This window comes from Grammomys surdaster, unplaced genomic scaffold (genome assembly GCF_004785775.1).
Source record: "Grammomys surdaster isolate TR1022 unplaced genomic scaffold, NIH_TR_1.0 166, whole genome shotgun sequence".
In the NCBI taxonomy this organism is placed as follows: domain Eukaryota; kingdom Metazoa; phylum Chordata; class Mammalia; order Rodentia; family Muridae; genus Grammomys; species Grammomys surdaster.
Window position 1 is genome coordinate 15,089,676 of NW_021604614.1, and position 13,673 is coordinate 15,103,348.

Here is a 13,673-nt window from a genome sequence, read left to right on the forward strand (position 1 = left end):
ATAAAAAAAAAATTTTTTTTGAGACAATATATCACTGGCTGGTCCAGTGCTTACAGCGCCACCTAACTCTGGCCCCAGAGTGCTCAGCTTAAAGCAAATCCTTGATAAGTCTGTGACTTTACATTCATTGCAAACAGCTCTTGTCACAGAATAAACCAAACCTTCCAGCTACCCAGGGCTTTCAATCTCTCTCATATGGAAATTTTAAACTTACATTGCTTACAGTAACCCATTACATATACATTTTTATTTTCAGTGTCAGTGACAAACGACACCATCAACAGAACAATTACTGTTTCTAGTCAAGAGGTGTGCAACGCACATCATCCCCCAGATTGCTGGCTCAGAATAAAACTTTACATTTTAAAATTATTTTTATTTCTATTATTTATTGATTGGGGTAGTATACATATTTGCATACAGATATCAAGTGTGTACATGAATGGGTGTGGAGGCCTGAGGCCAACTTCAGGTGACATTACTAAAGAGTTGTCAACTTTATTTTTGTTGTTTCTATTCTGAGGCAAGGTCTCACTTCGTAGCCCTAGCTGGCCTGGAACTCTGTAGACCAGGCTGGATTTGAATTCATAAGATCTGGACCCCTAGTTCTGGGAGTACAAGCAGGCGCCCACCGGCATACCCAGCTTTTTTCCTTGTATGCTGGGAACTGAACTCAGGTCCTCACTCTTACTTGGCATGACTTTAGCAACTAAGCTAAATCCCAAGCTCCAAAGCTTCAGACTTTGTGAATATTTAATTTTCACAGATAAACGTAGACTGAAGCTAGTAGGTTTTCAGTGTAAGACATCATGTTAAATGAACAGAAAAATTCATATAAAGATACAACAAAATCACATTCTAAATAAAGATACCAGTTTTCACAAAAATCTAAATGCATTTCGTTGCAGTTTTGTGTGTATGTGTGGTTTTAAGGCAGGATAAAGTCTTTCTGTAGCTGAGGCTGGCCTCAAACACACAGCAATCCTCCTGTTTCTTTCTTCTAAGTGCTGGGATTATAGGAATGAGTCATCATACCCTACTAAAAATGTTAAAGATAGTATTGCCTTTGAGGTATTTTTTTTTAAAAAAAACTATATAGTTTTTGGGGTTCCAGGGATCAATCAGTTGCTCCCTCCCCCCCCCCCAACACACACACATCGCTGGAGACATGGCTCCACAGTTAACAGCTATTGTTGCTTTCCCAGAAGACCCAGGTCCAATCCCAGTTCCCTCATGGTGGGTTCTAGAACATCTGTAACTCCAGTTCCTGGAGATCTGACACTCTCTCCTGGCCTCCAGAGGCACCAAGACGCAAGAGTGGTGAACAGAAACATGAGCAAGCAAAACACACAAGCACATAAAATAAAAATAAAATACACACAGCACTAGCTGCTGAGCATGGTAGTATACTCCTACGAGCCCTACTTAGGTGGTAGAGACAGGGGTCTAGAGTTCGAGGCAATCCTTGGTTACGTGAGATCTTGGTGGAGGGTTGCTGCAGAGGCAGGAGACAGGTTGTTCTTTTTTTGTTTCTGTTTTCTTTCTTTAAAGAAGGAAGATTTAATGGGCATACTGAAAGAACATGATGAGAAGGGAGGTGTAAACACAGGAGAAGTGAGGATTTCAGCCTGTCATCAAAGTGTTTACTTTCTGAGCTGTCTTCTTTACATTTATTTAGTGTGTGTGTGTGTGTATGTGTGTGTGTGTGTGTGTGTGTACACATTTGCATACGGAGGTCAGTTCTCTGCTTTCACCTTTTCCGTGGTCCCAATAATCACACTCAGGTCATCAGCCTGACCACAATTACCTTTATCCAATGAGCCATCTTGTGAACCCCAAAAACATTCACTTAGAATAAAAAAAAGGAACAGTTCTGTGCAAATTATCTCCTTTAACTTGAATGGACTAACCCATGCTAAAGTATTCACATTGATACCACAGAGGCCCATGGAAACAAGACAATGTCCTTACATTCTAACACACACAATAAAGTATTTACTGGACAGCCTCATATGAGTTCACCATAAGAGCTTTTCTTCCTAGTATTTCAAACACTAGAAGGATTAACAAAAAACATTAAATCCATTTTTCCATCTTTAGCTCAGATCCAGATTCTTTCTTTCTTTTTTTTTTCTTTTTTTTTTGAGAGCATGGGGCAGAGTTTTGGGTGATGTCACATAGTGCAGGCTGTCCACCAACTCATGATCCCCCTGCCTTAGCTTCCTAAGTGCTAAGAATGTGTTGTGTACTGCTATAGCTAGCTGCAGTTTTTTGCACATCTTTCCTGACAGTGATGGTGAAGACGGCTTCAGGTAAGGCAGAACTGCTCCAGGGCCGCCACACTGTGCCCACAGCCTAGACCCATGGCACTGTCCAGAGTGCGGGTGAGGTGGGCTCGGCATTCTGCAGCACCATATGCAGGTGGTCAGGAAGAGACAACGCACCTGCTTGATCCTCCTTCAGCGTGTTGGAGATGGTGGAGCCGGTCAGGGCCGCGAGAGTCGCCGACGGAGAGGCTCTGTACCGAGACAGTCTGCTCAGGAGCATCTCATTAATGCTTTTAGCAGACTCACCCTCTTTTCTCATTAGGATTGTGCGTTCCTGAAGCGGGTTGGCTACAAATACCCCATTTTCCACCTGATATTTAAAGAAAAAAGAGGGCCTGAGATGATGCTTTCATTCAGTCAGCAGATATCTTGAAACTATCTCTGTGACCTGGGTGCTTACAAAGCATTTTGTGGCCACCTGAGCAAACACATCTCGCCATATAAACCCCTCCCATGCTCTAGAGACGCTGCTTCAGGCAGGGAAGGCTAAGCTCAATCTCAGAGCCGTCATCTTTTATGGCAGCCCATAATCAAAGTGAAATCAGCCAGCATTAATACAATCTGCAAAACACTGTTGATTAAAACCCTTATATTGAGTCCCATAGGCCACTGCTCACTAATTATGAGCCTTCTGACAGGTATACAGAAGACAGGAGAACAAATCAACACGTCCTGGGTTTGCTGCTGAGAATTACTGTGAGGCTAATGTGTTTTGGAAATCTAACTAGTTGCTAAGATCTAAACGTTCTTCCCACAGTAGCCAGCTGCCCAGGAATGGCAGAGGAATCCTGGAGCAAGCCAGACTGGCTAAAACACACGCCAAGCTTCAAGTGCACCTTGGTGGGCCTCAGAGTTTTCTCACTCAGCACTGACGACTCGAAGCACACCATCTGCCTGCTTTCCTTCCCTGTCTTTCTTCCTTCCCTCTATTCTTCTTTTCCTTTTTTGAGAGAGGATCTCATGTAATCCAGGAGGGCCTCAAGTTCATATGTAGCCAAAGCTGGCCTTGAACTCCTAATGCTCTGACTTCCAGCACTGAGATTACAGAGCTACACATGAGGTGTCTGCCTTCTATTTTCAAAACCTTTCCTAGCCTGCCTTACTACTAAAGATTCAGGGTGCTTCCCAGAATGTTTATTTTTCTCATTTTCTCTCCAATTCAAGGTCTAGCTCCTGTGTTCTCCCCGTTGGCAACTTCCTAAGAAGCAGTGTGTCACTTGGGCACCTGAGACTGCTTCTGGGTCCTGGCTCCTCTCTACTGTCCTCCTCATCTCTGTCCTGACAACCTTCTCTGTCTGCTTTGATTAACTGTCAAATGACTCTGACCTGGGCCAGTCAGATGGCTCAGGAAGTAAAGGTCCTTGCTGCCACACCTGATGACCTGAGTTCAATTTCTGGGACACACATAATGGAAGGAAATAATCAATTTCCATAAGTTGTCCTATGACCTCCATACATACAACAGTGTGTGTGTGTGTGTGTGTGTGTGTGTGTGTGTGTGTGTGTAAGAATGCATTTTTAAAACAATGATCTAAAACCTTTGATCTATTTCAGGAGGCCTGTATAAACAATGTCCCTGCAAACCCAGCCTTCTGGATATGGAGGGCCTCAGAAATCCATCCCAGCAGGAAAGACAGCAAGCCTGGCCTGCTGCTGCAGCCCTTGAAGAAAAGAGAAAGTGAAGGTGCCAGAGAGCAAGTCTTTAGAAGGCCACAGAAAACAAAGCCAGGGTCCAGAGGGAAAAGCTGGTGGTATACAAGCAACGAGAGAAAGCACAACTGATAAGTAGAGTCCAAAAATCATGGGAAGCCCCAAACTGCTGCTCTGCTCCCACACCTTCTGCTTCTGACTCCTCCTAGGTTTGATGTCTTAACTCTACCTTCTCATGAGCAGAACTCTGGAAAGCCCACTACAGTCTAAAGACCAAGACACTGTACCACCTTGCCACCGCACTGCCTTGCCCTTGACTCCCTTGTGGGTGGCCTTGTGCCCTCTGGAGCTCCTGCTTTTGTAGTGTCTGTGGCATCTCCTTACTCTGGCTTGTGTCTGTGAGCACTTACTTTGCATTAGTAAGCAGAGCCCAGGGACCCTGCCCCTCCTCTCCTGCCTCTTAGCTCCACACCTCTGCTCACAGAAGCCATTGCCTTTGGCATCCAAGACATCAGTTGGAACACCGTGCCCAGACCCTCTGGGGCTGGCCCATTCCCCTCCTGAGATCTCAGACAGTCACCAACTCAGTCCCTGATTACCAGCCAGCTTCCCACAGTCCCTGACTGAGCACACTACACTGTTTAGCCTCTGCACACACTCACCTCTCTGAAACGGCCACACAGTAACTCATTCACGCCCTGTCGTTGAATGCCAGCTGCCTGAGAGGGGCCTGCCTACAGCCTTGGTCACACAACACCCTAGCACTGAGAAGGCATTCCCTACAGGCCCTCCGTCAGCCGCCCCTGTGGTAACACCCACTCTCTCTGCTACATCTGCCTTATGCCATAAGGCAGGCTCGTTGCTCTCACCCCGGCCTTGCATTTCTACTTAAGTCCCCCTTTGCCCCTAAAACTTCACACACACCCTCCTTACTGCACTGTTCTCCCCCACCCCCATGCTCTATTTATGCTACACAACTCTAAATATAACCCTGTAAAAGCATCCAAGACAAAAATCAATCTCCTTAAGCTGGTGTTCAAAAGCATTATCCATCTGGCCCTCAGAGGAATCGATAGCTAATGTAAAACAGTCTCTCAGTGCACGTGGTATGCTGCAAACTGAGACGACAAAGCACCAGTGAACGGCAGGGAAGAGCAAGGCTAGGGCACGAGTATTTAAGCTGCAGAACCTTAAGTGTCGGGGGCAACTGCACTCTGAGCCAAGCAACCACCATCTTGGGGAGTTTAGCTGCACCCCCTTGCACAGAAGGCTATCCCTCGGTTTGTTAACTAATCCCTCACTGAGGAGTGGGGAAGGGCAGAGACCCTCACTTGAATGTCTAGCCTCTCCATACCACCTGTGTATACATCTCTGCCTCAACTGTTCATGGCCCTGAGGAAGGCTATGGTATATAGCCCCAGAGGAGACTAGGGGACGGCCTCCTGTATACTCTGGAAGGAAGCCTGCTCCCTCACTGGTTCCTGGCAGGTTAACAACACTCAGCCACGCAGCTCAGGGAGGTGAATGGTTGCTGATCTCAAAAACAGGGCACAGCTGGAAGGAGCAAGAGAGAGGCCTTAACTGAGTTAGCAGTGACTGGAGGCTTCCCCAGGCCAGGCCACACTGTCACCTAATAAATGTCTCACACACACCAACCAACAGCCATTCTAAAACATACATAAATCTAGGGCTGGAGAGATGCCTCAGTGGTTAAGAGCACTTCGGGTGGCTCACTAGTATATTTAACTCTGGAGCTCCAGGGATCTGATGGCCTGAGCTGTGGGTACTCTGCAGGAGTGCTCAGTCTCAGCTGCTTCTGCCTGGCCATCTCTCACCATGTTCCCAGCCTTTCTCCTCCTGGAGGCCACACTGGCCTACTACTGCAGGCTTTGTTACTTGCTGTCTCCTCTTTACAGACTACTATCCTCTGCAGTTTCCCAGGACTGTCTAGATTTAGCATCGAGATACCATGTCCCAAGAATTCCTTTAGTCCCAAGCAAACTGTTCACCCTATTGTTAGGAAGGCCCCAGCAGCCCCTAAGGCAAGGAGACTCTGGTTTCTCCCACTGCCCTACTTTTCCCCAGCATTTAACACTAGCTGTATTTATGTTTTTCTTCTCTTTTTTCTTGATTAACTCCCATGCTCCTACAGAAACCTGTGATGACAAAGGGTCACCAAGCAGCTACCCAAAGAAATACAGTGGTTACTCATTTAAAACTGGATGAAGAGCCAGGCATGGTAGCAAACGCTTTTAATCCAGCACTCTGGTAACAGAGGCAGGCCCGGTCTCCATAAAAGAACCCTGCTTCAGAAAAAGGAAGCAACATCAACAAAAAGCTTGGGTGACTAAAGGAGGGCAGCTTAGGGAGAAGGGGAAGAGAGCCAGGATGTGAGGGGAGACAGGAGGGACAGGTGGCACTGAGTCCAAGCATGAGAAGCAGCTCCTACAGGAGCACTTACAGGAGCTGGTGACCTCCCAGGACAAAAAAAGCAGGACCTAACAACAGCTCTGGAAGTAAGCATGGTGACAGGAGTGCCCAGCAGGGCTCAGGCAGGGTGACCCTCACAGGGTCTGGAGTTTCCGGAGGCCTGCCCACTGAGCAGAGCGATCTATCGTCTGTTCCCACACCTGAGCTCTCTCCCACTCTGAACTTGACCATGTGACTGCTGCTCGAGGCTCAGAGAAGCTTGGTGAGTGCTCCACTCCCTGAAGAGCTCCTCCCTGCCTCAGTCTGGACTGCTGGGGAGTGGTGGGGGCCCTGAGGATGAGAGGTCACCTTCACTGTCACAGCAGAGGGGAGAGTCAGCTATGCAGGATCCCCTCCATATTCACTCTACCTTCTCCCCTGTCCACTCCCTTCCTTCTTTCTTCCCTTCCTCCGTTCCTCCCCTTCCTCCTTTCTGTGTGTGCTGGTTAGTTTTGTCAACCTGACATAGCTAAGTCATCTTGGAAGAGAACACCTTGAAATGAGAAAATGTCCCCAGAAGATAAAATTGACCTGTAGGTATTTTCTTCCTTCTCTCCCTCCTTCTGTCTAAAGTATTGTGTTTCCGGGTGACTTTTTTAGACAGGGTCTTACTATTTACCCCTAGCTGTCTTGGAACTCACTATATAGACCAAGCTGGCCTCACATTCATAGAGATGGCTTGCCTTTGCCTCCTGGAGTGCTGAGATTAGAGGTGAGTGCAACGGTACCCTGGCTCCTCCTCCAATGACCTGAGCGGTGTGGGAGGGCACAGAGCACTGTGGGCGGAGACACCGGGGCCGGCCGGCAATCCTGGACTCTATAAGAAAGTAGGCTGGCACAGAGATGGAATCCACAGCCAGGCAGGAACCCGCATGGGACTGACCCAGGCCTCCTGCATAGATTACAGCTTGGGTCTTCTTGTGGGATTCCTAACAGTGGGAGCAGGGGCTGCCTCTCACTCTTTCATAGGATTTGGGGATCCTTCTCCTCATACTGGGTTGCCTCATCCAGTCTTTTTGTTTTGTTTTGGTTTGGTTTGGTTTTTTGAGACAGGGTTTCTCTGTATAGCCCTGGCTGTCCTGGAACTCACTCTGTAGACCAGGTTGGCCTCGAACTCAGAAATCTGCCTGCCTCTGCCTCCCAAGTGCTGGGATTAAAGGTGTATGCCACCACCGCCCGGTGCCTTATCCAGTCTTAATACAAGGGGAGGCACCTAGTCTTATGGCAGCTTGATATGCCATGTTTGGTTGATGTCCCTGGGAGGCCTGTCCTTGTCTGAAGAGAAACAAATGAGGAGTAAATATCGAGGGTAGGGACGGAGAAACAGAAGGAAAATGAGGAACTAGAAGGAGAGGAAGAAGGAGAAACTTTGGGCAGAATGTAAAATAAATAAATTAATAATAATCTTTTAAAATAAATTTTTAAAAAATGAAAGAAATAAAACAGGCTGAGCAAGCAATAGAGAGCAAGCCGGTAAGCCGCTTTCCTCTGTGGGCTCTGCTTCAGCTCCTGCCTCCAGTTCCTGCCTTAAGTTCCTGCCCTGACTTCCCTGTATGATGGACTATAAGCTAAAATAAACCCTCACCTACCTCAAGTTGGTTTTGGCCAGTGTTATTGCAGCAATAGAACCTAACTAAAATTCTGTGTGTGTGCGTGTGTACGTGAGTGTGTACGCACATGCATCAGGATACTTGTTGAAGGTCAGTGGAAAGTTGATACCAGTCATTCTCTCCTTCCACCATATGGGTGCTGGGGACTGAACGTGGGTACCTGGGCACGGCAGCAGGTTCCCTTACCTGCTGAGTCACCTCTCTGGCCCCTACACTCCATTTATTTAGATCATATACCTAACCATCTTCCTATAATGGTTAGTTACTTAATAATCATAAAAGGTGTTTTATGATAAGGCATTTTGAAAGACAAGCCAGTTAGCTATATCCTACTGACAGCGTATTCATGTGAAAAATGCACCCTGAGTTCCTTGGCTAGGTTCTGGCTGAGAAGCCACCTGAGAACCTGTAGTAGAAAGCCATATGCCAAATGAGGAAGAAGAGGAGCTAGAGTGGATGGAAGGGGTCTTGGAAACACACTGTGGCTCATGATGGCTAGGCCGATAGGCACATAAGGCTAGGAAGAACCAGTGAGCAGAAGGGCCTGCGTTTGCATAGAAAGGTGAACAGTTTCTGTAACGGGGTTCAAATCAACCACTGCACAGAACTACAAGCTCAAGTAAAAAGAGGGCTGTTGGAACACTTAACAGCAAAAGGTAAGCCACTTCTGGACTTGGAAAAAGCTATGTGGTGGTGTGATATGCATGTCTCAAGACGGTTCAGGAAAGGATGCAAGGCCAGGCATGGCAGTGTATGCCTTTGATGTCAGTAAGCAGAGGCAGGCAAATCTCTGTACATTTGAAGACAGCCAGGGCTAGTGCAGTTGTTTGACTAGGAATGGCCCCCATGTGTTTGAATGCTTGCCCATAGGGAGTGGCACTATTATGAGGCGTGGCCTTGTTGGAGTGGGTGTGGTCTTTTGGAAGAAGTGTGTCACTGTGGAGGCAGACTTTGAGGTCTCCTATGCTCAAGCCATGCCCAGTGTGACACACAGTCTCCTGCTGCTGCCTATAGATCAAGTTGTAGAGCTCTCAGCATCTCCCTGCATGCTGATATGCTTCCTACCATGACGATAATGAACTAAATGTCTGAAACCATAAGCCAGCCTCCATGAAATGTTCTCCTTTATAAGAGCTGCCCTGATCAGGTATCTCTTTGTAGCAATGAGACCCTAACTAAGACAGCTACATAGTGAGACCCTGTCTCAAAGACAAAAAAGAAAAGGAAGAAGGAAGAAAGGCGTGAGCCAGGCATGGTGGCTCAGCTCCTAATCCCAGCACCCAAGTCAGGAAGATCAAGAGTCTAGGACAGAACTCGCGATGCCTCAGCAGGTATAGGTGCTGCCAACTGAGTCCCAGTGGAAGGAAAGAGATGACGTCACAAGACACTTGGTTGACTTGTTTGAGTAGGACCCCAGAATGATTCAAAGACTTCCTTCCAACCTAAAGCAGACCCTCACCTGCACTTGCTTCCTGCTGCAGCAAGGCTGTCTGAGCTGTCCCATTCCCTCCAGCCGGCCTGGCCTCTGCATAACCAGATACCTAAGAACAGCTGTGTGTTGTCTTCACACTTGGGGAATCAGTTTCTTATGGGTTATGAAAATCCATCTCTACTTTTGCACAGGGAAACCTACTGACTAGCCTATTCTCTTCCTGATTCCTCACCATTTTGTGTGTATGTGTGTTTTATTTCTAGAAACTTTAGAATTCTCACTTTATTCTAGGTAATCTAAACTTTCACAGTAATTACGATGGTGTGGGCATTTTCTATTCTTGTGTCAGATATCTTTTAATCTAAAGACCAATCATTTATTCTGAAATCTCTTGTGTTTTACTTGCATGTATGTCTATGGACCATGTCTGTGCAGTGCCCATGGAGACCAGATGAGGGCGCTGGATCCCCTGGAACTGGAGTCACAGATGCTTGTGAGCTGCCTTGTAGGTACTGGGAAGGGCAGCCAGTGCTCTCAACCACTAAGCCATCTCTCCAGGCCCCTCTTCTTTCTTCCTCTTTTAGTCACGGCCTTGCTGTGCAGCACAAGTCATCCTCAAGCTCGTTATGTATGTAGCACCAGCTGGCCTCAAACGCACGATCCTCTGGTCCCAGCCTTCTGGAAGCCATCACACCTGGCTTTCCCAAGTTCTTTATCTGGTAAACTACACTGTTCCCTCACTGCCTAAAATCACCACTTATCTTCTCAGTTGCTTACGGGTAATCTTTTATTTCTCCACTACCATCATCCGAATCTGCTCAACCACCCTGCAGCCAGGACTCAAGCTCCACTTGACCGGCAGCCCCTCCCCCCCCACCCCCCGGCCATCACTATGTTCTACCCCAGGGTAGAACACTATTGGTTCAAGGTGAGTACTCAGCTGACATCCAATGCCTCCTCATAGCTCCAATCACAACTCCCCAGGTGCTCCCTTCTGTCTGTGGGCCTTCTTGATATTTCAGTTATACCCTCACGGACCGTCCACGGCAATGCACTAATGTTACCTCCTCTCTTGCCAGATTAGCCTTCAAAAACCTAGGCTCCACTGACCCCATACATCCTAACCCAGAAACCTTCACGGGCATGCAAGAGGAAAACTGTGCTGAGAAGACTGAGCACATCAGTACTTGGAGCCTGGTAGGCTCTTGTATATAGACCTGACAAGAAAGCAAATAGAAACATTTCTGCAGTGATACAAAATGAGTTAAAACTTACCACAAGTTCAAAAATGTCCATGAAGACCGAATGTCCCTTTGGGGTTTTCTCATTTAAACTGGCAGGGGACCAGATCCAGTAGAAGTAAGTGCCATCCGAGGAGAGGTGCACAGTGCTCATGGTACTGCCCACAGGAAGGGGGCTGGCTGGCATGGGCACTGTCTGACACACCTGATCAGGAAAAAGGGCCTTCATTAGAGGGATGCAGAGATTCTTTTTGTTTTGTTTTTTGTTGTTGTTGTTTGTTTGTTTAGTTGGTTGGTTTGATTTTTTTTCAAGACAGACCTGGCTATAGACAGACTATGTAGACCAAACTGACTTTTGAATTCACAGAAATACACCTGCCTCTGTCTTCTCGGTGCTAGGATAAAATGTGTGCATTAGTATGCCTGGGATAGGATGAAAAAAAAATCTAATTTTACGTGTCAGCTCACTAACACTTTAAAGTTGAAAATTCATCAGGCTCCTCATCAAAATAAACTGTCATTTATATCTAAGGACAACACATAAAATTACACGGGAAGAACATCAGAGTTCACAAAATAGACTGTAAATAAACATTACCAGCCAAACAACAAAGGGGAATGGACATTAATCCCAAGATATACTGTGATAGAAAAATATTTACTAAGTTCTTTAAATCTGCTATGCATGTATACTCCAACATTGAGAACAAGATTTTAAAAAACAGACATAGAGGATGTGCTTGTAATCCTAGCACCAAAAACACGAAGGTAGGATCAGAAATTTAAGGTCATCTGTGGCTACACAGTGAGTTCAAAGCCAGCCTGGGTTACATGAGATTGTCTTGGGGGAGGAATATTTTGAAGCCACATGTTGTGGCACATGCCTGTTAGCCTAGCGACTTAAGAGGCTAAGGCAAGAAGACCGTTCCATGAAACATGTGCACACACACACACACACACACACACCACACACACACACACACATACACACACATACATACCACACACACACACACCACACACACACACACACCACACACACACACACACACACATACACACACACATACACACCACACACACACACACCACACACACACACCACACACACACACAAAGTCAGACCACCTGAGTTTGATCTTCAGGTCCCAGAGTGTTAGAGAACCCACCTCCTCTAACCTGGACACACTGACTGGCGCATGAAGTGCCCCAGCACCAGCACTTGATTCCTGTTACCAGACATTAGCACTTAAAATAAGACGAAATGACAACCAATAAAACCAAAATTTTAAAAAGACAATTGAAGAAAAGAAAAGAGGAAAAATCCAAATAAAAGCCATTAGAGCAGGCTACTGCCTCCAGGACACAGGGAAGACAGTTCTCAGTCATTCCTTTCTTTGGCTCAGTCACTGGTCTTGCTGCATACATAGAAAGACCCAAAGAACCAGAGCAAACCACACTTGCTCACTGGTGGGGTACCAGATCTGTCATCCCAGCAGCAGTCTCAGGAGTTCAAAGTCACCCTCAGCTACACAGTGAGCCTAAAAACACAGCTGGGCCTAAAACACAGGTTTGGGCAGGTGGGCAGCTGGCTCAGAGAGTACAGTGGAATCCAACCACCTGACTTTGAGCTTCAGGTCCCAGAGTGGAAGAAAAGCCACTTCCTCTAATCTGGACACATCAACTGTGGCATAAGTTATCACACTCATACCACTGCTGTGCTAGGCGGCTCAAAACCACCTGTACTCTAGCTCCAGAGGATATAAAGGCCTCTTCAGGCCTCATGGGCACCTATGCTCACAGGGTATGAATTCACACAGACACACACAGACACACACACACACACACACACACACACACACACACAGAAATAATAAAAATTTTAAATAAATAATTTTTTTTTTAAATTAAGAACATTCATGGGCTAGATGGCAAGATGGCAACCTAACCCTGTGGTTAAATCCACTTGGTACCCAGTCCGACGACCTGAGCTCCATCCCAAGATCCACAGGATGAAAAAGATGATGGACTCCCAGAAGCAAGTGTCTTCCCCAAAAATGAATGAATACATAAATGTAATAATAAAAATAGATGTAAAAATAGTTTAAATAAATTCATACAAATAGAAATAATGAACAAATAAAGAAATGTTAAGGCAAATTAAACAGCATATTCTGTCAAATCACCTGGGAAAAAACCTGAAGGACAACAACAAAAGGGCTGTGCAGGAGAAAAGCTAGCTATGCGTATCCCATGGTGCAGTGCTGCTCACCTGCAGGGTGTTCTGGTCTATGACCTGGAAAAGGGAGTGAGCTTTATTGTCAAAGGACACAGGCCGATGGAGCAGGTGGCCACTGCCGTACGCCACCCACCCTGGCTCCAGCTCCTCGTTGCGACAGTACACAAACCCTCTGGAAGACAAAAAAGACACAAGTGGACTCTTGGGCTGCAACACTCCACAGGCCTACACAAACACAAACATTTCTCACCTAATTCTGTACAGCAACTTACTGGGCAAATGGCTCAAAGGAACCTAATGGATATTAACTTCAGAACTGACAAACGACAGCAAACACTTAATTTCCCATAATGACAGAGGAAGGAGGAAAAGGAATCAGAGATTAATTATTAATATTTAGTCAGTGACTGACTAAATATATCTCAACTGTAAGAACATCTCAACAGTGGATTGACAGAGTCCACAGATCTCATATATTAACTGAAAAGTATCCCTAATCTAATGCCAAATCCAAGTCCAAGGATGACTGAACCAGAAGCATGTCCATTTATCAACACAAAGTAATGGCATCATCTTAGAAAAAAATCTTTTAGACTGTAACCCCAGAACTCAGGAAGTAGAAGGAAGATCATGAGCTCAGTGTTATCCTTGGCTACACAGGCAGTTTGAGGTTAGCCTAGGCTATAATGAGACCATGTCTTTTTA

The 13,673-nt window shown here is 46.2% G+C and overlaps 1 protein-coding gene across 6 annotated transcripts in view; it reads right to left on the bottom strand.

Annotated features, from left to right (window-relative positions):
• The window catches only part of Hectd4 (HECT domain E3 ubiquitin protein ligase 4), a 155,410-nt gene that overhangs the window by 95,613 nt on the left and 46,124 nt on the right, over nt 1–13,673 (bottom strand). For all 6 annotated transcript variants that reach the window (XR_003711261.1, XM_028765893.1, XM_028765892.1 and 3 more), the window contains exons 6-8: nt 13,002–13,140; nt 10,764–10,934; nt 2,445–2,637 (exon numbers count right to left, since the gene is read on the bottom strand). Coding sequence is in view for 5 of the 6 variants with exons in the window: in XM_028765893.1 (XP_028621726.1) it covers nt 2,445–2,637; nt 10,764–10,934; nt 13,002–13,140 (503 nt within the window). In the remaining variant the exon portion in view is untranslated. The remainder of the gene's footprint in view (nt 1–2,444; nt 2,638–10,763; nt 10,935–13,001; nt 13,141–13,673) is intronic.